At 59.2% G+C, this 27,559-nt stretch overlaps 1 protein-coding gene across 1 annotated transcript; it reads left to right on the top strand.

Moving 5' to 3' along the window:
• The first annotated feature begins 980 nt into the window (after window positions 1–980).
• SMG9 (SMG9 nonsense mediated mRNA decay factor) lies at window positions 981–4,360 on the top strand. Its single transcript, XM_065732238.1, is given in 16 exon segments — window positions 981–1,074; window positions 1,246–1,320; window positions 1,401–1,438; window positions 1,440–1,630; window positions 2,048–2,145; window positions 2,228–2,260; window positions 2,262–2,341; window positions 2,599–2,647; window positions 2,649–2,711; window positions 2,816–2,911; window positions 3,018–3,103; window positions 3,198–3,304; window positions 3,394–3,501; window positions 3,743–3,868; window positions 3,972–4,116; window positions 4,276–4,360. Coding segments are annotated over 16 exon segments (1,461 nt in total). The 5' UTR covers window positions 981–987; the 3' UTR covers window positions 4,355–4,360.
• Window positions 4,361–27,559: the final 23,199 nt, after the last annotated feature.

The following is a 27,559-nucleotide window of genomic DNA, read 5'->3' as shown; positions in this document are numbered from 1 at the left end:
GGTGCTGCTGGGGGGGGGGGGGGCGGTGGTGGCGGCGGTGCCGCGCGTGCCACGCGTGGTGCCGGGCCAGGCGGCCGGGGCGGCTGAAGTGCTTCCCGCACAGCGTGCAGCGAGGCCGGGGGGGCGGGGGGGGGGCGAGGAGGGCGGGGGGGGGGCAGGGGGGGGCACGGAGGGAGAGGGGAGGGAGGGGGACGGCCCCCCCCACGGCGTCGTCGTCGTCATCGGTGCTGGAGTCGGGGAGGGCCTCGAGGCTGAGGCAGTTCCGGGCGTTCTCCTACGGGGGAGGAGAAGTTTGGGGGGGAGGGGCCTAAAACGGGGCGCAGGAGACCCCCGGAGCCCCTCCCGGGATCCCCCCGGTCGGCACATGAGCCCGAACTGCCCCGAGGAGCCGCCCCCTACCCCCGCGAGGAGGGTGGGGGGCGTACCCCCCCCCCCCGGCCCCGGTCCCTCCCCCCCCCCCCGGCCCCGGCCCCTCCCTCCCCCCCTTTGCACCGCCCCACCCCAGACCCCTTTCCCCCCGCCCTCCCCCGAAGCACGTCCCGTCATCGCACGGACCCCCGGGACCCCGAATTCCCCCGCCCCGCCCCCCCTCCTCCCAGCCACACCCGCGGCACTCCCCGCCCCCAACCCCCCCCTCCCCCCCCCTCACCAACGTGAGCGGGCGGTTCCTCGGGGGTCCCCTCCTGCACCTCCACCTCGGCCCCCAACTCCATCCCCCCCGCCCAGCTCCATGGCGGCGGCCCCTTTAACTCCCACCCCTCCGCCGGCGCCGCGCACGCGCGGATCCGCCCCTCGCCCCGCCCCCCGCCCCTCGCCCCGCCCCCGCCCGCCTCAAAAAGCGCGCGTGCGCCAGCCTTCCTCCTCCCCCCGCCCTCCCCCGCGCGGCCGCGCACGCGCCGTAGCGCCGCTCGGTTGCGGCGGTAACCGCCGGGCTCGGGAGGGGCGGGAGGCGGCGGCGGCGGAGGGGAACGGGAGGACGCAGCCGCCATGTCGGACTCCGGGCAGAGCCCCGCCCCGGGCGGGCGGCGGCGGTGGCCGCGGGAGAAAGAAGCGGACGGCGGCGGAGACCGACGGGTACGGGGCGGGGGGGGGAGGGGGAGGGGGAGGGGGAGGGGGAGGAGCGGGGCGCCGCGGCTCGGGCCGAGGGAGAGGCACGTGACAGGGGCGGGGTTAGCGCTGATCGACACGGGGGGGGAGGGGCCGTGCGGCGGGGGGGCGTGGCCAGCGCTGTCCCTGTGCCCCCAGGACGGCGGCGGGGAGGAGCCGGGCGCGGCGCTGCCGAAGACGCCCATCATCCTGGCCAAGCCCCCGGCGGAGCGCGTGAGTGGCGGAGGACAGAGGGGGGCGGGGACACGGGGGGGCGTGGCCAGGCTCACGGCCCCGCCCCTCTCTTTCTGCAGGCAAAGGCGGTGGCGGCGGCGGCGGCGGGCCCCGCCCCTCCCCCCTCCCGGCCCGGCCCCGCCCATCGTGCTGATGAAAGCGCGGGGGGAGGAGGGGCGCGGCGGGGCCGGGGCCGCGGCGGGGGATGGGGCGGCGGTAGCTCCGCCCCGGGAGCGGGAGGGACCCCGGCCCACACAGCCCGTGTACCAACTGCACGGGAGGGGGCTGCCCCCCCCCGGGGCCATGGACCGTGAGTGGGCGGGGCGCAGCGCGGGGGGAGGGGTTGAAGGGGCGGGGCTAAATCAGGGGGAGTGTTCAAGGGGCGGGGGCTAACGGATGGGGAGGAGCTTTGGAGGGGCGGGACTAATCCGGGGAGGGGCTGCGAGGGGCGGGGGTCGGCGAGGGGTCCGGAAGGTGGGTGGGGAGATCCCCTCCATGGAGGGGATCGTGGTTGGGGTGTGACCTCGTGGAGTGGGCGTGGCCTAGAAACGGGTTGTGGGCGGAGCTAAGGCGTGGGGGCGGGGCTACAGTCCGGCTCTTACCTTCGGAGCCGGGGGGCTGCGGATGGGGGAGGGGGGGCTGCGGATGGGGGGGGGGCTGCGGATTGGGGGGGGGGGCTGCGGATGGGGCCGTGCAGACGCCCGAAGTTCCCTCGGATCCTTCCCAGCCGTGGCGGGTCAGGCTCGGCTGGCGGCCCCTGAGAAGATGAAGACCAGCATCAAACTGGTGGACGAGCAGATGAACTGGTGCGACAGCGCCATTGAGGTACAGCGCTCCCCCTCCCGGGACCCCACGGAGACCCCACTGGGTCCCACTGACCCCCACCTGTGTCCCCCCCCCCCCACAGTTCCTGCTGGACCAGACCGACGTGCTGGTGGTGGGGGGTGCTGGGGCTGCAGGGCACCGGGAAATCCACCCTCATGTCACTGCTGGCGGCCAACCAGCCCGAGGAGGACCCCCGGTACTGGGAGCACTGGATGGGGGGGTTGGGGGGGCAGGGAAAGGCCCCTGGAATGGATAAGGGGGGGGGGGGGGCAGGGAAAGGCCCCTGGAATGCACTGGGAGCAGTGTGGGGGGCACTGGGATGGACTGGGGACACGTGAAGGGGACACTGAGCACCTCTGGGGCTCTTGAGGGATCTGTGGGGCTCCGTGTGGGGCCGCTGTCTGGGGGGAAGGCTGTTATTTGGGGCGGGGTCCCAGCCCATTCCCCCCCCAGGGCCTTCGTGTTCCGCCCGCAGAGCCCGGAGCTGAAGGAGCGCGGTGGCAAGCCAGACGTGCGGCATCGACTTCTTCATCACGCAGGAGCGCGTCGTCTTCCTCGACACCCAGGTGGGGGGGGGCCCTGAAAACACCCCCAGGACACACCTCACCCCTCCCCCATCCCCTCCAAAGCTCAGGACCCCCCCCCCTGACCCACTCGGTGCCCCCCACAGCCCATCCTCAGCCCCTCCATCCTCGACCACCTCATCAACAACGACCGCAAGCTGCCCCCCGAGTACAGCCTGCCCCACACCTACGTGGAGATGCAGGTGAGGGTGACGCTGCGGGGTCACAGCCGTGGGGGGGGGGGTCACAGCCGTGGGGGGGGGGGTCGCAGCCGTGGGGGGGCGTCTCAGCCGTGGGGGGGGGTCTCAGTCATTGCAGATCGCTGCGTTCCTCTTCACCGTGTGCCACGTGGTGCTGCTGGTGCAGGACTGGTTCACCGACCTCGGCCTCTACCGGTACGGGGCGGCTGCCCCAGGTCCCAGGTCCCACACCCCACACCCCGCCCCCCCACCCCCACCCCACACCCCGCCCCACGACCCCAACCCCCAGGTTCCTGCAGACGGCCGAGATGGTGAAACCTTCGACGCCGTCCCCCAACCATGAGCCCAGCGGTGCCGCCGGCCCCGAGGAGCCCTCCGAGTATTACCCACACCTGGGTGAGACAGCCCCCCCACGACACCACGGCCCCCCCACGACACCACGGCCCCCATAGGATGCTCTCTGTGACCCCCCCCGCCCCCCCCAGTTTTTGTGCAGAACCGGGCTCGCCCTGAGGCCTTCTGCCCGCGGCGCCTGCGGCAGATGCACGGCGTCCTGGACCGACTGATGGCACATTCCCACCTCAAGTACAAAGGTGAGGGGGGGGCACCGCCCCTGGGAGACCCCACCGTCATTTGGGGGGCACAGGAACACCTGGGAGACCCCACCGTCATTTGGGGGGCACAGGAACACCTGGGACCCCCCCTCCCCCAGCTCCTGGACCCGGGCCCCACTCCCACTCAGGTTTACCTCCGCCTGCACAGACGCGTGCCCCCCGCGCCCCCAGCCCCGTGCACTCGGCTCCGTACCCCTCCCCCACTTCCCGCCCCCCACAGGGGCCCTGTCCATGCTGGACTGCGGGCTGTTCCCGGGGCTCCCCGAGGGCTTCCTCCCCTCCGAGGTCAATCTGTTCCTGCTGCCCCCCATGGAGGCCGAGGCTGAGGACGCTCCTCCTCGTGCTGGTGAGGACCACCCCCCAATTTCTGCCCCTCCCGGGTCAGAGGCATTCCCCTTTCTCAGTGCCGAGGGGACTGCCCCACTGACGTGCACGTGTGTGGGTCGCAGCTCCCGGGGGGGGCCCCCTGTTCCCGCTGCTCCCCCCGTACCGCGGCCACGGCACTTTCGGGACCCTCCTGGCGCGGCTGCGGGGCCGTGTGCTGGCGGCCGCCCGCGCTCAGCTCTCCCACACTCTGCTGACTGAGCGCAACTGGTGAGACTGGGGGGCAACTGGTGAGACTGGGGGGCAGCTGGGGGGAAATGGGGGGGTGGGGGTCGAGGGGAGGAGCTGCTGGGGACGCCGGGAGCGTACCGAGGCGCCCTCGGGCAGAGCGGTGTAACTGCAGGGCACCGGGCTGGACTGGGCCCACAGGTTCCACTACGCCGCTCGCATCTGGGATGGGGTGAAGAAGTCGTCGGCGTTGGCCGAGTACAGCCGGCTGCTGGGCTGAGCCAGGAGCGCTGCGGCCCCAGAACGCGGACCCGCAGCGAACAGAACGCACTGCACCCCGCCCCCGCTGCTGGGGGTCCCGGGGGGTCCCGGGGCCCTGTGGCGTCCGGCGCCTTCTGCCGCATCCTATGGAGCCCTGCAGCAACCTGAGAGTGTCCTGCGGAGTCCCACCGTGCCGCGAGTGTCCTTCCCACAGTGGGGCACTGCTGGCAACGGGGGGGGGGCACTGTTGGCAACGGGGGGGGCACTGTTGGAAACGGGGGGGGAACTGCTGGCAATGGGGGGAGCGTACTGCCAAGTGTCACTGCCTCTTTTGTTCCTCACCTGAAATCTAAGGGGAAAAAATAAATAATAAGGAAAAAAACAAATAATAGGGAAAGAAGAAAAAGGGATAAAAAGGGAACGTTTGGGGCGGTGGGGGGCGCTGTGGGGCGCGCTCCGCGATCTCTGCTGCCACCGCGTGGCCAAAGCGCGGAACTGCAACGAGGGCGGCTCCAGCGCCGCCCCTCAGAGCACGTGACCGCGCGGTGCGCCGCCGTTTCCGTTCCGCCGCTTCCTGTGCCGCTGCCGTCGGTTCCGTGGCGCCCATCGCCGTTATTCCTTCGCCCCAAATCCGCTCGCGCTGCTCCGGGTGAAATCCCCGCAGCGTCACCGCACGGTCACTGTCACGGCCCGGAACACAGCCCCACCCCACCCCAGTGCGTCACACGCGGTGCACCTCAACATCGACCCCGCGTCACTGCCCCTGCGCGCCGTCACCACCAAAGCGTCACCCAACGTTAAACCGCGGGGACACCCAACGTTAAACCGGGGGGGCACCCTAACGCTGTCACTCCTGGAGGCACACCCGATGTCACTGCGCAGTGTCACTCCGTGGTGTCACCCCCAGCACCGTGAAATGCCCCCGCAGTGATCCTCCCACGCCCCCCACCCCTTCCCACCGTCATTCCACTCTGTTGGACCCCAACGTCACCCACGTCCGCTCCCAGTGCCGTCCCCTGACATCGCCCCCCCGGTTCGTCGTGCTCACCCCTCCCCCCAGCGCCGCTCCTCCATTTGAACACCGCAGTCCCCCTCGAGTCCCCCACTTTATGACCCCCGGGAGGCGGCAAAGCGCCGGAAAGCAGAGAGCAGAACCCGGCAGCGGGGGGTGGGACAGGCAGTGCCAGCAGGGCGTCCCCTGCCCCAAAGGGCACTGTGCCCCTCCCCCACCGCTGCCTCTCTCCAGCTGTGCTTCTCCCCAGGGTCTGCAGGGTTTGTTCCATTGCTGCACCGCATCTGCGTGGCCAGCGCAGGACACGGAGCCCAAGTGGAACTCCTGCTCGCACAACAGCTCTTGGTGTGGTTCCCAGCACAGCCCCACAGCGGCACCCCGAAACGTCGCCCACTGTTACCCCGATTTCCCCCTCAGTGGTTCTCCAACATCACTCCCTGCACGACCCCACCATCCACACCCCACCCCCAATCAATGCCCCCAGTAACGTTCCCAGCATCCCTCTCCTAAGCCCCCCCAGTGTCACTTCCCAACATCACCCCAATGTCACTGCGTCACTCGGGGGTGTCCCAGCAGCGTCACCCCCACATCACTCCGTGCTGTTAAACATCAGTGGTACCCCAACGTCTCCGCACCACTTCACTCTCCAATGTCCCCCCAATATCAGCTCAGTACCATCCCTCAGTGTCACCCATCAGTGCCACCCCCACAACAGCCGCGAGCATTACACCACCACCGTCACTCCGTAATGCCACCCCACTGTACCCCAACATCACCCCAGAGTCACATCCACACAACGTCCCTCCAACCACCGACTGATACCGCAACACCTCCTCCCAACAACAACAGGAACAGCATCTCCCCCCAGAAAAAACACCACTAAGAGCATCTCCCCCCAACAACAACAGCAGCAACAGCATCTCCCCCTCAACAACAACAGCAGCAACAGCATCTCCCCCCCAACAACAACACCGGCAACAGCATCTCCCCCCAAACCACAGCACCAACAAGAGCATCTCCACCCAACAACAGCACCAACAACAGCATCTCCACCCCAACAACACCAACAAAAGCATCTCCCCCCCAACAACAACAGCAGCAACAGCATCTCCCACCCAACAACAACACCAGCAACAGCATCTCCCCACAACAACAACAGCGGCAACAGCATCTCCCCCCCAACAACAACACCAGCAACAGCATCTCCCCCCCCAACAACACCAGCAACAGCATCTCCCCCCAACAACAACACCAGCAACAGCATCTCCCCCCCAACAACAAGACCAGCAACAGCATCTCCCCCCAACAACAACACCGGCAACAGCATCTCCCCCCAAAAACAACACCAGCAACAGCATCTCCCCCCAACAACAACACCAGTAACAGCATCTCCCCCCAACACCACCACCACCAGCAACAGCATCTCCCCTCAACAACAGCACCAGCAACAGTGTCTCCACCCCAACAACAACAGCATCTCCCCCCAACAACAACACCGGCAACAGCATCTCCCCCCCAACAACAACACCAGCAACAGCATCTCCCCCCAACAACAACACCGGCAACAGCATCTCCCCCCCAACCAACACCAGGAACAGCATCTACACCCCAACCCCTTGGTCTCCCACCCCCACCGTCCCCCCCACCTCCATGTCTTCTCTCAGTGTGACTCCCTGATCTCACCCCCAGTGATACCCCAACACCACCCCAGTGACAGCAAACAATGTCCCCCAACAGCGTCATCTTCCAGCATCACCCCAGTGTCACTCCTTGACTTCAGCCCCCACTGACACCCCAATGTAACCCCCCAATGTCACTGCTGTGTGTCACCCCCCAACAGTGTCACCCCACATCTCCCCTCGATGTGACCCATAGCAGTCCCACAGTGCCCCATCGCTTTATGACCCCCGGGAGGCGGCAAAGCGCCGGAAAGCAGAGAGCAGAACATGGCAGCAGGGGGTGGGACAGGCAGTGCCAGCAGGGCGTCCCCTGCCCCAAAGGGCACTGTGCCCCTCCCCCACCGCTGCCTCTCTCCAGCTGTGCTTCTCCCCAGGGTCTGCAGGGTTTGTTCCATTGCTGCACCGCATCTGCGTGGCCAGCGCAGGACACGGAGCCCAAGTGGAACTCCTGCTCGCACAACAGCTCTTGGTGTGGTTCCCAGCACAGCCCCAACAGTGTCACCCCGAAATGTCACCCACTGTTGCCCCGATTTCCCCCTCAGTGGTTCTCCAACATCACTCCCAGCACGACCCCACCATCCACACCTCACCCCAAATCAGTGCCCCCAGTAACGTTCCCAGCATCCCTCTCCTAAGCCCCCCCAGTGTCACTTCCCAACATCACCCCAATGTCACTGCGTCACTCGGGGGTGTCCCAGCAGCGTCACCCCCACATCACTCCGTGCTGTTAAACATCAGTGGTACCCCAACATCTCCGCACCACTTCACTCTCCAATGTCCCCCCAATATCAGCTCAGTACCATCCCTCAGTGTCACCCATCAGTGCCACCCCCACAACAGCCGCGAGCATTACACCACCACCGTCACTCCGTAATGCCACCCCACTGTACCCCAACATCACCCCAGAGTCACATCCACACAACGTCCCTCCAACCACCGACTGATACCGCAACACCTCCTCCCAACAACAACAGGAACAGCATCTCCCCCCAGAAAAAACACCACTAAGAGCATCTCCCCCCAACAACAACAGCAGCAACAGCATCTCCCACCCAACAACAACAGCAGCAACAGCATCTCCCCCCCAACAACAACACCAGCAACAGCATCTCCCCCCAAACCACAGCACCAACAACAGCATCTCCACGCAACAACAGCACCAACAACAGCATCTCCCCCCCAACAACAACACCAGCAACAGCATCTCCCCCCCAACAACAACACCAACAACAGCACCTCCCCCCAACAACAACACCAGCAACAGCATCTCCCCCCCCAACAACACCAGCAACAGCATCTCCCCCCAACAACAACACCAGCAACAGCATCTCCCCCCCAACAACAACACCAACAACAGCACCTCCCCCCAACAACAACACCAGCAACAGCATCTCCCCCCAAAAACAACACCGGCAACAGCATCTCCCCCCAACAACAACTCCAGCAACAGCATCTCCCCCCCAACAACAACACCAGCAACAGCATCTCCCCCCCAACCACAACACCAGCAACAGCATCTCCCCCCAACAACAGCAGCAACAGCATCTCCATTGCAACAACAACACCAACAACAGCATCTCCCCCACAACAACACCAGTAACAGCATCTCCCCCACAACAACAACAAGAGCATCTCCCCCACAACAACAACACCAACAAGAGCAACTCCCCCCCAACCACAGCACCAGCAACAGCATCTCCCCCCCAACAACAACACCAGCAACAGCATCTCCCCCCAACACCAACAACAATACCAGCAACAGCATCTCCCCCCCAACAACACCAGCAACAGCATCTCCCCCCCAACAACAACACCAGCAACAGCATCTCCCCCCCAACAAGAACACCAGCAACAGCATCTCCCCCCCAACAACACCAGCAACAGCATCTCCCCCCAACAACAACACCAGCAACAGCATCTCCCCCCCAACAACACTAACAACAGCACCTCCCCCCAACAACAACACCAGCAACAACATCTCCCCCCCAACAACAACACCAGCAACAGCATCTCCCCCCCAACAACAACACCAGCAACAGCGCCTCCCCCCAACAACAACACCAGCAACAGCATCTCCCCCCAACAACAACACCAGCAACAGCATCTCCCCCCCAACAACAACACTAGCAACAGCGCCTCCCCCCAACAACAACACCAGGAACAGCATCTCCCCCCCAATCCCCTTAGTCTCCCACCCCCACCGTCACCACCACCTCCGTGTCTTCTCTCAGTGTGACTCCCTGATGTCACCCCCAGTAATACCCCAACACCACCCCAGTGACAGCAAACAATGTCCCCCAACAGCGTCATCTTCCAGCATCACCCCAGTGTCACTCCTTGACTTCAGCCCCCACTGACACCCCAACGTAACCCCCCAATGTCACTGCTGTGTGTCACCCCCCAACAGTGTCACCCCACATCTCCCCTCGATGTGACCCATAGCAGTCCCACAGTGCCCCATCACTTCATGACCCCTGGGAGGCGGCAAAGCGCCGGAAAGCAGAGAGCAGAACCCGGCAGCGGGGGGTGGGACAGGCAGTGCCAGCAGGGCGTCCCCTGCCCCAAAGGGCACTGTGCCCCTCCCCCACCGCTGCCTCTCTCCAGCTGTGCTTCTCCCCAGGGTCTGCAGGGTTTGTTCCATTGCTGCACCGCATCTGCGTGGCCAGCGCAGGACACGGAGCCCAAGTGGAACTCCTGCTCGCACAACAGCTCTTGGTGTGGTTCCCAGCACAGCCCCACAGCGGCACCCCGAAACGTCGCCCACTGTTACCCCGATTTCCCCCTCAGTGGTTCTCCAACATCACTCCCTGCACGACCCCACCATCCACACCCCACCCCCAATCAATGCCCCCAGTAACGTTCCCAGCATCCCTCTCCTAAGCCCCCCCAGTGTCACTTCCCAACATCACCCCAATGTCACTGCGTCACTCGGGGGTGTCCCAGCAGCGTCACCCCCACATCACTCCGTGCTGTTAAACATCAGTGGTACCCCAACATCTCCGCACCACTTCGCTCTCCAATGTCCCCCCAATATCAGCTCAGTACCATCCCTCAGTGTCACCCATCAGTGCCACCCCCCCACAACAACCAACACCAACAACAGCATCTCCGCCCAAAAAACAACAAGAACAGCATCACCTCGCTAACAACAACACCAACAGCATCACCCCCCAACAACAAAAGCAGCAACAGCATCTCCCCCCAACAACAGAACCAGCAACAGCATCTCCCCCCCAACAACAACACCAACAACAGCATCTCCCCTCCAAAAACAACAGCAGCAACAGCATCTCCCCCCAACAACAACACCAGCAACAGCATCTCCCCGCCCCAAACAACACCAACAACAGCATCTCCCCCAACAACACCAGCAACAGCATCTCCCTCCCAACAACACCAGCAACAGCATCTCCCGCCCAACCACAACACCAGCAACAGCATCTCCCCCCAACAACAGCAGCAACAGCATCTCCATTGCAACAACAACACCAACAACAGCATCTCCCCCACAACAACACCAGTAACAGCATCTCCCCCACAACAACAACAAGAGCATCTCCCCCACAACAACACCAACAAGAGCAACTCCCCCCCAACCACAGCACCAGCAACAGCATCTCCCCCCCAACAACAACACCAGCAACAGCATCTCCCCCCAACACCAACAACAATACCAGCAACAGCATCTCCCCCCCAACAACACCAGCAACAGCATCTCCCCCCCAAGAACAACACCAGCAACAGCATCTCCCCCCCAACAAGAACACCAGCAACAGCATCTCCCCCCCAACAACACCAGCAACAGCATCTCCCCCCAACAACAACAGCAGTAACAGCATCTCCCCCCCAACAACACCAGCAACAGCATCTCCCCCCCAACAACAACACCAGCAACAGAATCTCCCCCCCAACAACAACAGCAGCAACAGCATCTCCCCCCCAACAACAACAGCAGCAACAGCATCTGCCCCCCAACAACAACACCAGCAACAGCATCTCCCCCCAACAACAACACCAGCAACAGCATCTCCCCCCCAAGAACAACACCAGCAACAGCATCTCCCCCCCAAGAACAGCAGCAACAACAGCATCTCCGCCCCAACAACAACACCAGCAACAGCATCTCCCCCCCAACAACAACAGCAGCAACAGCATCTCCCCCCAACAACAGAACCAGCAACAGCATCTCCCCCCCAACAACAACACCAACAACAGCATCTCCCCCCCAACAACAACACCAACAACAGCATCTCCCCCCCAACATCAACACCAACAACAGCATCTCCTCCCCAACAACAACACCAGCAACAGCATCTCCCCCCCAACAACAACACCAGCAACAGCATCTCCCCCCCAACAACAACACCAGCAACAGCATCTCCCCCCAACAACAACACCAGCAACAGCATCTCCCCGCCCCAAACAACACCAACAGCATCTCCCCCCCAACAACACCAGCAACAGCATCTCCCCCCCAAGAACAACACCAACAACAGCATCTCCCCCCAACAACAACTCCAGCAACAGCATCTCCCCCCCAACAACAACACCAGCAACAGCATCTCCCCCCCAACCACAACACCAGCAACAGCATCTCCCCCCAACAACAGCAGCAACAGCATCTCCATTGCAACAACAACACCAACAACAGCATCTCCCCCACAACAACACCAGTAACAGCATCTCCCCCACAACAACAACAAGAGCATCTCCCCCACAACAACAACACCAACAAGAGCAACTCCCCCCCAACCACAGCACCAGCAACAGCATCTCCCCCCCAACAACAACACCAGCAACAGCATCTCCCCCCAACACCAACAACAATACCAGCAACAGCATCTCCCCCCCAACAACACCAGCAACAGCATCTCCCCCCCAAGAACAACACCAGCAACAGCATCTCCCCCCCAACAAGAACACCAGCAACAGCATCTCCCCCCCAACAACACCAGCAACAGCATCTCCCCCCAACAACAACACCAGCAACAGCATCTCCCCCCAACAACAACACCAGCAACAGCATCTCCCCCCCAATAACACCAGCAACAGCATCTCCCCCCCAACAACAACACCAACAACAGCATCTCCCCCCCAACAACAACAGCAGCAACAGCATCTCCCCCCCAACAACAACAGCAGCAACAGCATCTGCCCCCCAACAACAACACCAGCAACAGCATCTCCCCCCAACAACAACACCAGCAACAGCATCTCCCCCCCAAGAACAACACCAGCAACAGCATCTCCCCCCCAAGAACAGCAGCAACAACAGCATCTCCCCCCCAACATCAACACCAACAACAGCATCTCCTCCCCAACAACAACACCAGCAACAGCATCTCCCCCCCAACAACAACACCAGCAACAGCATCTCCCCCCCAACAACAACACCAGCAACAGCATCTCCCCCCAACAACAACACCAGCAACAGCATCTCCCCGCCCCAAACAACACCAACAGCATCTCCCCCCCAACAACACCAGCAACAGCATCTCCCCCCCAAGAACAACACCAACAACAGCATCTCCCCCCAACAACAACTCCAGCAACAGCATCTCCCCCCCAACAACAACACCAGCAACAGCATCTCCCCCCCAACCACAACACCAGCAACAGCATCTCCCCCCAACAACAGCAGCAACAGCATCTCCATTGCAACAACAACACCAACAACAGCATCTCCCCCACAACAACACCAGTAACAGCATCTCCCCCACAACAACAACAAGAGCATCTCCCCCACAACAACAACACCAACAAGAGCAACTCCCCCCCAACCACAGCACCAGCAACAGCATCTCCCCCCCAACAACAACACCAGCAACAGCATCTCCCCCCAACACCAACAACAATACCAGCAACAGCATCTCCCCCCCAACAACACCAGCAACAGCATCTCCCCCCCAAGAACAACACCAGCAACAGCATCTCCCCCCCAACAAGAACACCAGCAACAGCATCTCCCCCCCAACAACACCAGCAACAGCATCTCCCCCCAACAACAACACCAGCAACAGCATCTCCCCCCAACAACAACAGCAGTAACAGCATCTCCCCCCCAATAACACCAGCAACAGCATCTCCCCCCCAACAACAACACCAACAACAGCATCTCCCCCCCAACAACAACAGCAGCAACAGCATCTCCCCCCCAACAACAACAGCAGCAACAGCATCTGCCCCCCAACAACAACACCAGCAACAGCATCTCCCCCCAACAACAACACCAGCAACAGCATCTCCCCCCCAAGAACAACACCAGCAACAGCATCTCCCCCCCAAGAACAGCAGCAACAACAGCATCTCCCCCCCAACAACAACAGCAGCAACAGCATCTCCCCCCCAACAACAACAGCAGCAACAGCATCTCCCCCCCAACAACAACAGCAGCAACTGCATCTCCCCCCCAACAACAACAGCAACAACAGCATCTCCCCCCAACAACAACAGCAGCAACTGCATCTCCCCCCCAACAACAACACCAGCAACAGCATCTCCCCCAACAACAACACCAGCAACAGCATCTCCCCCCAACAACAACACCAGCAACAGCATCTCCCCCCCAACCAACACCAGGAACAGCATCTACACCCCAACCCCTTGGTCTCCCACCCCCACCGTCCCCCCCACCTCCATGTCTTCTCTCAGTGTGACTCCCTGATCTCACCCCCAGTAATACCCCAACACCACCCCAGTGACAGCAAACAATGTCCCCCAACAGCGTCATCTTCCAGCATCACCCCAGTGTCACTCCTTGACTTCAGCCCCCACTGAATCCACAACGTAACCCCCCAATGTCACTGCTGTGTGTCACCCCTCAACAGTGTCACCCCACATCTCTCCTCGATGTGACCCATAGCAGCCCCACAGTGCCCCATCGCTTTATGACCCCCGGGAGGCGGCAAAGCGCCGGAAAGCAGAGAGCAGAACCCGGCAGCGGGGGGTGGGACAGGCAGTGCCAGCAGGGCGTCCCCTGCCCCAAAGGGCACTGTGCCCCTCCCCCACCGCTGCCTCTCTCCAGCTGTGCTTCTCCCCAGGGTCTGCAGGGTTTGTTCCATTGCTGCACCGCATCTGCGTGGCCAGCGCAGGACACGGAGCCCAAGTGGAACTCCTGCTCGCACAACAGCTCTTGGTGTGGTGCCCAGCACCGCCCCAACAGCAGCACCCCGAAACGTCGCCCACTGTTACCCCGATTTCCCCCTCAGTGGTTCTCCAACATCACTCCCCGCTCGACCCCACCATCCACACCTCACCCCAAATCAGTGCCCCCAGTAACGTTCCCAGCATCCCTCTCCTAAGCCCCCCCAGTGTCACTTCCCAACATCACCCCAATGTCACTGCGTCACTCGGGGGTGTCCCAGCAGCGTCACCCCACAACACTCCGTGCTGTTAAACATCAGTGGTACCCCAACATCTCCGCACCACTTCACTCTCCAATGTCCCCCCAATATCACCTCAGTACCATCCCTCAGTGTCACCCATCAGTGCCACCCCCCACAACAACCAACACCAACAACAGCATCTCCCCCAAAAAACAACAGCAACAGCATCTCCCCCCAACAAGAGCAGCAACAGCATCTCCCCCCCAACAACAACAGCAGTAACAGCATCTCCCCCCCAACAACACCAGCAACAGCATCTCCCCCCCAACAACAACACCAGCAACAGCATCTCCCCCCCAACAACACCAGCAACAGCATCTCCCCCCCAACAACAACACCAGCAACAGCATCTCCCCCCAACAACAACACCAGCAACAGCATCTCCCCGCCCCAAACAACACCAACAGCATCTCCCCCCCAACAACACCAGCAACAGCATCTCCCCCCCAAGAACAACACCAACAACAGCATCTCCCCCCAACAACAACTCCAGCAACAGCATCTCCCCCCCAACAACAACACCAGCAACAGCATCTCCCCCCCAACCACAACACCAGCAACAGCATCTCCCCCCAACAACAGCAGCAACAGCATCTCCATTGCAACAACAACACCAACAACAGCATCTCCCCCACAACAACACCAGTAACAGCATCTCCCCCACAACAACAACAAGAGCATCTCCCCCACAACAACAACACCAACAAGAGCAACTCCCCCCCAACCACAGCACCAGCAACAGCATCTCCCCCCCAACAACAACACCAGCAACAGCATCTCCCCCCAACACCAACAACAATACCAGCAACAGCATCTCCCCCCCAACAACACCAGCAACAGCATCTCCCCCCCAAGAACAACACCAGCAACAGCATCTCCCCCCCAACAAGAACACCAGCAACAGCATCTCCCCCCCAACAACACCAGCAACAGCATCTCCCCCCAACAACAACACCAGCAACAGCATCTCCCCCCAACAACAACAGCAGTAACAGCATCTCCCCCCCAACAACACCAGCAACAGCATCTCCCCCCCAACAACAACAAAAACAACAGTATCTCCCCCAAACAACAACACCAACAACAGCATCTCCCCCCCAACAACAACACCAGCAACAGAATCTCCCCCCCAACAACAACAGCAGCAACAGCATCTCCCCCCCAACAACAACAGCAGCAACAGCATCTGCCCCCCAACAACAACACCAGCAACAGCATCTCCCCCCAACAACAACACCAGCAACAGCATCTCCCCCCCAAGAACAACACCAGCAACAGCATCTCCCCCCCAAGAACAGCAGCAACAACAGCATCTCCCCCCCAAGAACAGCAGCAACAACAGCATCTCCCCCCCAACAACAACAGCAGCAACAGCATCTCCCCCCCAACAACAACAGCAGCAACAGCATCTCCCCCCCAACAACAACAGCAGCAACTGCATCTCCCCCCCAACAACAACAGCAACAACAGCATCTCCCCCCAACAACAACAGCAGCAACTGCATCTCCCCCCCAACAACAACACCAGCAACAGCATCTCCCCCAACAACAACACCAGCAACAGCATCTCCCCCCAACAACAACACCAGCAACAGCATCTCCCCCCCAACCAACACCAGGAACAGCATCTACACCCCAACCCCTTGGTCTCCCACCCCCACCGTCCCCCCCACCTCCATGTCTTCTCTCAGTGTGACTCCCTGATCTCACCCCCAGTAATACCCCAACACCACCCCAGTGACAGCAAACAATGTCCCCCAACAGCGTCATCTTCCAGCATCACCCCAGTGTCACTCCTTGACTTCAGCCCCCACTGATACCCCAATGTAACCCCCCAATGTCACTGCTGTGTGTCACCCCTCAACAGTGTCACCCCACATCTCTCCTCGATGTGACCCATAGCAGCCCCACAGTGCCCCATCGCTTTATGACCCCCGGGAGGCGGCAAAGCGCCGGAAAGCAGAGAGCAGAACCCGGCAGCGGGGGGTGGGACAGGCAGTGCCAGCAGGGCGTCCCCTGCCCCAAAGGGCACTGTGCCCCTCCCCCACCGCTGCCTCTCTCCAGCTGTGCTTCTCCCCAGGGTCTGCAGGGTTTGTTCCATTGCTGCACCGCATCTGCGTGGCCAGCGCAGGACACGGAGCCCAAGTGGAACTCCTGCTCGCACAACAGCTCTTGGTGTGGTGCCCAGCACCGCCCCAACAGCAGCACCCCGAAACGTCGCCCACTGTTACCCCGATTTCCCCCTCAGTGGTTCTCCAACATCACTCCCCGCTCGACCCCACCATCCACACCTCACCCCAAATCAGTGCCCCCAGTAACGTTCCCAGCATCCCTCTCCTAAGCCCCCCCAGTGTCACTTCCCAACATCACCCCAATGTCACTGCGTCACTCGGGGGTGTCCCAGCAGCGTCACCCCACAACACTCCGTGCTGTTAAACATCAGTGGTACCCCAACATCTCCGCACCACTTCACTCTCCAATGTCCCCCCAATATCAGCTCAGTACCATCCCTCAGTGTCACCCATCAGTGCCACCCCCCACAACAACCAACACCAACAACAGCATCTCCCCCAAAAAACAACAGCAACAGCATCTCCCCCCAACAAGAGCAGCAACAGCATCTCCCCCCCAACAACAACAGCAGTAACAGCATCTCCCCCCCAACAACACCAGCAACAGCATCTCCCCCCCAACAACAACACCAGCAACAGCATCTCCCCCCCAACAACAACACCAGCAACAGCATCTCCCCCCCAACAACACCAGCAACAGCATCTCCCCCCCAACAACAACACCAGCAACAGCATCTCCCCCCCAACCACAACACCAGCAACAGCATCTCCCCCCCAACCACAACACCAGCAACAGCATCTCCCCCCCAACAACAACACCAACAACAGCATCTCCCCCCCAACAACACCAGCAACAGCATCTCCCCCCCAACAACAACACCAGCAACAGCATCTCCCCCCCAACAACACCAGCAACAGCATCTCCCCCCCAACAACAACACCAGCAACAGCATCTCCCCCCCAACCACAACACCAGCAACAGCATCTCCCCCCCAACCACAACACCAGCAACAGCATCTCCCCCCCAACCACAACACCAGCAACAGCATCTCCCCCCCAACAACTACACCAACAACAGCATCTCCCCCCAACAACAACTCCAGCAACAGCATCTCCCCCCCAACCACAACACCAGCAACAGCATCTCCCCCCCAACAACTACACCAACAACAGCATCTCCCCCCAACAACAACACCAGCAACAGCATCTCCCCCCACACAACAACAGCAGCAACAGCATCTCCCCCCCAACAACAACAACAACTCCAACAGCATTTCCCCCCAAACCAACACCAGGAACAGCATCTACACCCCAACCCCTTGGTCTCCCACCCCCACCGTCCCCCCCACCTCCATGTCTTCTCTCAGTGTGACTCCCTGATCTCACCCCCAGTAATACCCCAACACCACCCCAGTGACAGCAAACAATGTCCCCCAACAGCGTCATCTTCCAGCATCACCCCAGCGTCACTCCTTGACTTCAGCCCCCACTGATACCCCAATGTAACCCCCCAATGTCACTGCTGTGTGTCACCCCCCAACAGTGTCACCCCACATCTCCCCTCGATGTGACCCATAGCAGTGCCACAGTGCCCCATCGCTTTATGACCCCCGGGAGGCGGCAAAGCGCCGGAAAGCAGAGAGCAGAACCCGGCAGCGGGGGGTGGGACAGGCAGTGCCAGCAGGGCGTCCCCTGCACCAAAGGGCACTGTGCCCCTCCCCCACCGCTGCCTCTCTCCAGCTGTGCTTCTCCCCAGGGTCTGCAGGGTTTGTTCCATTGCTGCACCGCATCTGCGTGGCCAGCGCAGGACACGGAGCCCAAGTGGAACTCCTGCTCGCACAACAGCTCTTGGTGTGGTGCCCAGCACCGCCCCAACAACGGCACCCCGAAACGTCGCCCACTGTTACCCCGATTTCCCCCTCAGTGGTTCTCCAACATCACTCCCAGCACGACCCCACCATCCACACCTCACCCCAAATCAGTGCCCCCAGTAACGTTCCCAGCATCCCTCTCCTGGTGCCCCCCCAGTGTCACTTCCCAACATCACCCCAACGTCACTGCGTCACTCAGGGGTGTCCCAGCAGCGTCACCCCCACATCACTCCGTGCTGCTAAACATCAGTGGTACCCCAACGTCTCCCCACCACTTCACTCTCCAATGTCCCCCCAATATCAGCTCAGTACCATCCCTCAGTGTCACCCATCAGTGCCACCCCCCCACAACAACCAACACTACCAAGAGCATCTCCCCCCAAAAAACAACAAGAACAGCATCACCTCGCTAACAACAACACCAACAGCATCTCCCCCCAACAAGAAAAGCAGCAACACCATCTCCCCCCAACAACAGCACCAGCAACAGCATCTCCCCCCCAACAACAACACCAGCAACAGCATCTCCCCCCAACAACAACACCAGCAACAGCATCTCCCCCCCAACAACAACACCTGCAACAGCATCTCCCTCTCATCACCAATACCAGGAACAGCGTCTCCTCGCCAACCAACACCAGGAACTGCATCTTCCCCCCACAACCAACACCAGGAACAGCGTCTCCTCCTCGCAACCAACACCAGCAACACCATCTCCTCTCCCAACCAACACTGCCAGCAACAGCATCTCCCCCCCAACCTCTTGGTCTCCGACCCCCACCTCCATGCCTATTCTCAGTTTGACTCCCTGATCTCACCCCCAGTGATACCTCAACATCACCTGTCATCGCAAACAATGTCTCCCCTACTACGTCATCTTCCAGCATCATCCCAGTGTCACTCCTTGACTTCAGCCCCCACTGATACCCCAACATAACCCCCCGATGTCACTGCTCTATGTCACCCTCCTAATAGTATCACCCCACATCTCCCCTAGCATCTCTCTTGATGTGACCCATCGCAGTCCCACAGTGCAGCATTACTTTAAGATCCTAGAGAGACGGCAAAGCGCCGGCAAGGAGAGAGCAGAACATGGCAGCGGGGGGTGGGACAGGCAGTGCCAGCAGGGCGTCCCCTGCACCAAAGGGCACTGTGCCCCTCCCCCACCTCTGCCTCTCTCCAGCTGTGCTTCTCCCCAGGGTCTGCAGGGTTTGTTCCATTGCTGCACCGCATCTGCGTGGCCAGCGCAGGACACGGAGCCCAAGTGGAACTCCTGCTCGCACAACAAGTCTTGGTTTGCGTCCCCAACGCAGCCCTCCCCAACAGTGTCACCCCAAAATGTCGCCCCACTGTTACTCTCTGATTTCTCTCTCAGTGGTTCTCCAACATCACTCCCCAACATCCCTGCCCGGCATCACTCCCAGCATTACCCCATCATCCACACCCCACATCGTCCCAAAACAGTGCCCCCAAAAATGTTCCCAGCATCCCTCTTTTAAGTCCCCCCCAGTGTCACTTCCCAACATCACACCAATGCCACTGTGTCACTCTGGCATGTCCGCAGCAGCGTCACCCCCATATCACACCTTGCTGTTAACATGGTAACATCATTGGTAACATGATGGTAACATCAGTGGTACCTCAACATCACTGCAACACTTCGCTCTCCAATGACTCCCCCAATACCACCTCAGTACCATCCCTCAGTGTCACCCATCAGTGCCACCCCCACAAAAATACCACCAGGAACAGCGTCTCCTCCCCCCCCAACCAACACCAGGAACAGCGTCTCCTCCCCCCCCAACCAACACCAGGAACAGCGTCTCCTCCCCCCCCAACCAACACCAGGAACAGCGTCTCCTCCCCCCCCAACCAACACCAGGAACAGCGTCTCCTCCCCCCCCAACCAACACCAGGAACAGCGTCTCCTCCCCCCCAACCAACACCAGGAACAGCGTCTCCTCCCCCCCCAACCAACACCAGGAACAGCGTCTCCTCCCCGCCCAACCAAGACCAGGAACAGCGTCTCCTCCCCCCACAACCAAGAGCAGGAACAGCGTCTCCTCCCCCCACAACCAAGACCAGGAACAGCGTCTCCTCCCCCCTCAACCAAGACCAGGAACAGCGTCTCCTCCTCGCAACCAACACCAGGAACAGCATCTCCCCCCCAACCAACACCAGGAGCAGTGTCTCCCCTCCTCAACGAACACCAGGAACAGCGTCTCCCCCCCAACCAACACCAGGAACAGCATCTTTCCCCCACAACCAACACCAGGAACAGCATCTCCTCCCACCACAACCAACACCAGGAACAGCGTCTCCTCCTCGCAACCAACACCAGGAACAGTGTCTCCCCCTGATCAGCAACACCAGGAACAGTGTCTCCCCCTGATCAGCAACACCAGCAACAGCATCTCCCCCCCAATCAACAACACCAGCAACAGCATCTCCCCCCCATCATCAACACCAGTAACAGCATCTCCCCCGCATCAAACAACACCATCAGCAAAAACTACCCTACCTTGGACGATCTCCAGTACGTACAGAGGTCCAGGAAGAACCGCTCACCTCCACTTCCTGCTTTTAAATGAGGGAGAGGAAGGGGTGGTCCCAGCCCCTCCCCTTTCTGTCATCAGCAGCATTGCAAACACCTGAGCTCCCCCGGTTTGGCCCCGCCCCCCACCACATGCGCCATCTCTGCTCCAAGTTCTCACAGCATTTCCACTGCACCCCCAGCGTCACCCCCACATCACCACTACAGTGTCATTTCCACATCACCCCAACAGCGTCACTACAACAGCATCACCCCAACATCACCACTGCAGCGTCACCCAAACATCACCAATACAGTGTCACCCCAACATCACTCCAACAGTGCCACTCTAGCATCATCACTAAAGCATCACCACTGCATTACCACTACAGTGTCACCCCAACATCATCCCAACAGCGTCACCCCAACATCATCCCAACAGCATCACCCCAGCATCATCACTACAGCGTCACCCAACAGCGTCACCCCAACATCGCCCCCCAGTGTCACTCCTCATCACCCAAATGCCATCTCAGCATCACTCCCTGGTGTCACCCCAATTTCACCCCTACTGTCACTCCCTGGTGTCACTCCCCCAGCATTACCCCAACATCACTGCTGCTGTCACCCCACACTGTCCCCCTGTCCTCCAATCCCCATGCTGTACCCCTGTCCCTCCATCCCTCCCCAGCCCTTATCCCTGCTGTATCCCCCCCGTTCCCCCATGTCCCTCTGGTCCCACCTGCTTACTCTGACCCCCAACTGCAGTGCAGTGCCCCATGAGTGGTTCTGTGTCACCTTCGGTGTCACCTCCACCAGCATCTTCAGGGACAGTCCAGCGCTGTGTCCCCTGTCTCCTATGTTGCCACGTGCGCCCCACGTCCCCCCATGTCTCCGTGTCCCCTCTGTGCCCTCATGTACCACCATGACCTCACCGTGGCGATGGTGCACAGCACGGGGTGGCCGACATGGCACAGCAGTGTCCCCACCTCTGTCCCTGCTGTCACCAGAACTGTCACCACCACCTCCACACAATTGATGGGCACCGGGGATGTGCCCCTGGGGGATGCGGGGACACTGTGGACGTTGGGGAGACATTGCGGATGTTGTAGAGACATCGTGGAGCAGTGGGGGATGTGGGGACACTGGGGCAGTAATGGGGGAGCTCATCCGTCGATCATCCCCCCCCGCTGGACAGGCAGACCCGGTTTATTTTACTTCATTCACACATGTATGGGAACTGTCAGCCATTACTTACACCTGTGTGGGAACTGTCAGTCACAGCCCGAGCTGTGATGGAGCACCTGGTGAGGGGGCGTGGCCAGCCCTGGGAGCACAGGTGGGAGCAGTTGAGCCCTGGGAGGGGATTGGAGGAGATCCCTGGCTCCACCCCCCCCTGCCCTCATTTAAGGGCCGGCAGCCGCAGGGGCAGCATCTCAGCCTGGAGCTGCTCCCTATGGAGTTTCTGTGTGAGTGCTGTTCCTTGGAATAAGGTCAGTGGTTTCTGTTTTGTTTCTGGGTTATGCTTTTTGTCATTTTTTATGCTCTTTGTTGTTCTGGGGCTCTGATTCTGGTTTAAAGGGGCTGTGTTTGCTCTCTGTGTTCTCTCTATGCCCTTCTTTTTTCCTGTAAAGGAGGTGCTGGGGTTACTTCTTTTTTTCTGAACTGGTGATGGAGGAGCTGCTGTTTATTCTGTTCTTTCACTACTGCCTCACTTCTGGAGTGCTTCAATCAGCCCCAGGGTGATGCTGCTCAGCTGATGGAGCACTGCAGCTCTGGGGATGCCTGGAGCTTATGCCCTTTTCTGCAAAGGGGTTCAGTATTCTCACAATCTTTTTTGTGCTTTTTTTAAAGCTCTTTTTTTTCTGGTTAAGCCTTTGTTTCTTCTTTTACAGTTTTCATCTCATCATCTCCACCTTGGGGTCCTGATCTTTGCTCCTGCATCATCCCAGCCTGTTTTACAACTGTGGTAAATGGTGCTCTACATCAGCTCAGGTGGAGTATTGTTTAAAGGCATTTTGTGACTCGTTATCACATAATGAATTATGTTATGTGTTTCTTTGTTCTGATCTCTTTTTACAGCTCAGTGGTGTTTAAGGCTTGCTGGGACTCCTCTAATTGATGGTGTAAGTATTGTGAGATCTGCAGAGCAGGAAAAGGAACACCGTGAGCCCCTCATTTGTGCATCACTCGTATGCAGGCAGGTTTTCTGCTGGCCGTGGTAAGAGATGAAATGGGGTTACAAGTGCTCCTTTCTCAGAGGAGCACGTTTGTGTAAGAGGTGCTGCTCTGTACGTGTGGGGCAGTGCCTTCATTGCTGTTCTGTGTCCAACAGGTGGCTGTGGGGAGCTGCAGCACTCCTGGGGATACAGCAGCTGCACTGAGGAACGTGGGGTGCTCCACGAAAGCAGTGAGGAAACCAAAGCTGCATCTCCTGGGATGGCTCAGAACCGGACTCGGCTGACTGGTAACTGGTCACCCACACAGGTAAGGACAGCACACACTCACTGCTGCTTTTCTGTCACCTAGCATGGCACAGTGTAGTCCTCCCAGAGCTTTTCCCTGTGCTTCAGGGTGCCCAAAAGCTGCCTGTCCTTTTCAGTTTCCTCCTGGGTGTTGTCCTTGCCTTTTTCCTCATCTTTCTTTGCTTTGTTCTTCTTCCCTTTGTGCTGTCTCCTTACTTTTGCTCGGTCTTTTTCCTGGCATCGGTCTCTTGGCCCCCAAGTGCATTCCTTGCACTGTTCCCCTTTCATGTCCTGTGCTTTCCCTGCTTCTCCTCCTTGTCCTTTGCCTTTTCCCTGGGCATTTTAGCGCCGTTCTCCTGTCCCAGCTCTGGGCCTTCTGGCGTCGCTCTGTTGTTCCTGTAGTGCATTCATTGCACTGTTCCCATTCCATGCCCTGTGCTTTCCCTGCTTCTCCTCCTTGTCCTTTGCCTTTTCCCTGGGCATTTTAGTGCCATTCTCTCATCCCAGCTCTGGGCCTTTTGGCGTCGCTCTCTTTGCCCCATAGCGCGTTCCGTGGGCTTTCTCTGTTTCTTCTCATTGTCTTTTGCCCTTTCCCTGGGCTTTTTAGCGCTGTTCTCTCGTCCCAGCTCTGGGCCTTCATTTGGCGTCGCTCTGTTGTCCCTGTAGCGCATTCCTTGCACCGTTCCCCTTCCATGCCCTGGGCTTTAGTGCATTCCTCGTGCCATTCTCCTTGCCCTCATCTTTGCTGTGTCTTTCCCTGGTTCTTCTCCTTCCCTTGGCCCAGCTCTGGCCCTTTTCTTTGCACTGCTCTCTTGGCCCCGTAGCGCAGTCCTTGTGCCGTTCCCTTTCCATCCCCAGGGCGTTCCCTGTGCTGTTATCCTTTGTTCTTCCCCTTGCCTTTCCCTGCACCATTCTCCTTGCCTTTCTTTTGCTTCATCTCTCTCTGGGATTTCACTTTGGCTTTTCCTTGCCTGGGTGTTCTGCTTACCTTTGCCTCCCTGGGATGCGTTGGAGGCAGCTTTGATTTTAATCATCACCTGAACTGTAATCTTAATGGGAGCTCTAAAGGTAATTGTAATCATGTGCAGTGTAACCCTAAACTTAATGCTAGTTGTCTTTTTCCTACTTATCTCTGTTAACCCTCTTTAACAACATCTAGATCCTCCAATAACACCGATTGCCTGGAGCACTGCAGCCAGAGTCCAGCAGCCGGATCTCAGCCTACAGCAGTCAGCGTCAAGACCCTGCACTTCCTGACTCTACTGAGCCTCCGTATCCCTGCTGCCCCCACCCCTCTCCTTCCCATCTCCCAGGCCCTATTTTGAAGGGGGCTGTGCAGCTGTGGGACTAGGCGGCCCACAGAAGGTAATTCCTCAGAGCCCTGCACGCTGGGATGGAGCTGTTCCACTGTAGGTGCAGCAGAGCCCGGGGATCGCACCAACAGGAGCACTCGGTGAGTTTTCTGGGAGCTGTCAGCAGGCAGACTTGTTGGTTCTCCCATATCGCGTCCTGACCTTCCACGTGTCTCAGCAGCGCTTCTCTGAGGATCCGCTGCACCATCTTTCCCAGCACAGAGGTGAGACTGAGGGGTCGGTCGGTGGTTCCTGGGGTCATCCTGTGTCTACATTTTCCAAAGAGGTGTAATGCTGCCTTTATTCTTCTCACCAGGGACTTCACCTGATTGCTATGACTTCAAACACCATTGAGAGCAGCTCTGCGACTCCATCGGCTCGTTCCTCAGGACTCCAGGATGCGTTTCATGGGGACCCATAGACTTTGGGATGCTCCAGTTCCCCAGGCGGTTCGGTACCCGATCTCGGCTCACGGTGGGGGGTGGGCGGCATCGCTTCCCCAGTCCCCATATCCCAAACCAAAGCATCTGAGGGTTGTGCGATGAGCAGTCATCAGAGGGGACAAGCAATAAAACTGAGCACTGAACCTTCTCCTTGTGCTCTGTTACAGCTGCAGCACTGCTCCTGGTGAGCAGCATTGTGCACAGGGTGCAACCACGTTGCTCTGGGCAAGGAGCACTGCCGTGCGTGTTTGTGTAAGAGACGTTGTCCTGTATGTGTGGGACAGTGCCTTCATTGTTGTTCTGTGTCCAGCAGGTGGCCATGGGGAGCTGCAGCCCTCGTGGGAATGGAATGTGGAAGTGGAGAGGAATGGGAAGCTGCATTTCCCGGAATGTTCTGGAACTGGACTGTGCTGACTGGTAACTTCCCCCATCCAGGTAAGGGCTGCGCACACTCACCGGTGATTGCCCATCGTGCCGTGCAGTGCTCCCAGAGCTTGTTCCAGTGCTGTAGGGTATCCAGAGCTGCCTGCCTGTTTCCTACTGGCTGTTTTCTTTGTCTTTACCCCTTAGCTTTCCCTGTGGTGTTTTCTTTGCCTTTCCCCTTTGCTTTTCCTCCCACCTTTCCCTGTTTCTTCTCCTTGCCCTTTGCCTTTCCCTGCAGTGTTCTCCTTGTGTTGGCCCTAAGTTCTGCCCTGACCTCCTCTTGGCATCGTTCTCTGCCCCCCATTGCTTTCCCTGCGCCGTTCCCCTTCCTCACCCTTTGCTTTTGTCTCTGCCTGGGCCTTTATGCGCCGTTTTCTTGGCCCCTTTCCAGGCTCTCTCTTGGCATCATTCTCTTGGCCCCTTTGATGCATTTCCTGCATCATTCCCCTTTGTTGCCATGGCTTTCCCTTTAGTGTTCTTCTTGTGTTTGCCGTTAGTTTTGCTGGGGCCTTGTCTTTGTGCCATTCTCTTGGTCCAGCTCGGGGCCTTCTCTTGTCACCGTACTCTTGACCCCCATAGTGCTTTCTTTTTTTTGCGCCGTCCCCTCCCTCCCTTTTTCCTCCTTGGGTTTTTGCGCCGTCCCCTCCCTCCCTTTTTCCTCCTTGGGTTTTTGCGCCGTCCCCTCCCTCCCTTTTTCCTCCTTGGGTTTTTGCGCCGTCCCCTCCCTCCCTTTTTCCTCCTTGGGTTTTTGCGCCGTCCCCTCCCTCCCTTTTTCCTCCTTGGGTTTTTGCGCCGTCCCCTCCCTCCCTTTCCCTTTCTTGTTTTTTGCACTGCTCCCTTGTTTTCTCTCTGTGTTGCTCTGGCTCTGTGTTTTTTTTGCTGCCTTTGCCCTTTGTTTTGCCTCTGCTTTCCCTGTGATGCTGTCTATGCCCTTCTCCTGGCACTGTTCTCGTGGTGCTGCTGTGGCCCTTCTCCTCGTGCTGTTCTGTTTCCTTCCATTTTCCCCTCGGCATTCCCTGCACAGTTCTCCTCGCCTTTGCCTTTATCCCATTGTCTTTTCCTGAGATGTTCTTGCCTTTGCATGCCCTGCCTCTTCTCCTTTCCTTTTCTTTTTTTCTTGGGATTTCACCTTGCGTTCGCCTGCCCTGGGCTCTTGCTTGCCTTCGCTTCACTGGGTTCGGTTGGGTGGCAGCTTTGGTTTTAATGCTGATTTGAACCCCAAGCTTAATGGGAGCTCTAAATATAATTGTATTAATGCACACTGTAACTGTAATACTAACCCTAACTGTCCATTTCCTATTGATTACTGTATTAACCCCATTAAAATCCATCCAACCCAACAGTGATGGTAACGCCCAACCCTCCAATAACTCTGATTGCACAGAGACATTCCCGCACTCCCAATTGCATCTGATCACCAAACTCCTTTGTGTCACCATGTCTCTTGGCCCCAGGCGTCTCGAGCAGCGCACACAGTGCAGCCCCCGTGTTTCTGAACAGCGCACTCACTCTTTGTTGCGTTCCACAGGTGGGAACAGAGAACTGCGCTGCAAAAACCACACGGAGGGATCCATTGTTCTTCACAGACTCGGTGAGAAACGGTAAGATGCAACTCCTGGAATGGCACTTTGCTGCCCAGCGGCCTTAAGAGGTAAGGACAACGTGTGTGTACCAATGTTTATTTATGAATAAATTACTGTGTTTCTAGAAGATGGTTCTCCCGTTGTGTTGTACTGCATCACTTAGTGCCCCGGATTTCAATCTGGGTCACCGTAGCGTAGAAGTAGAGTGTGTGTGTGTGTGTGTGCATGTGTAGTTGTAACCTAAGAACCTTACAGCAGTACAGGCATAGTGACAGAACTCTACACCTCAGTTGTGCACTGTGAGCATCTCTGACCTTCAAAGTCATATCTCCAACAAGTCTAAAAGTTCTCTGTAATAACGCTAACCTGACTCTTGCACCGTTTACAGGGCCGGGCTGACGGCGAGC

Source organism: Cyrtonyx montezumae, unplaced genomic scaffold (genome assembly GCF_038088225.1).
Source record: "Cyrtonyx montezumae isolate F1298 unplaced genomic scaffold, pur_monq_1.0 scaffold_150, whole genome shotgun sequence".
Taxonomy (NCBI): Eukaryota; Metazoa; Chordata; class Aves; order Galliformes; family Odontophoridae; genus Cyrtonyx; species Cyrtonyx montezumae.
The sequence above is the reverse complement of the archived record's forward strand: the minus strand, read 5'-3'. Positions and strand labels throughout refer to the sequence as shown.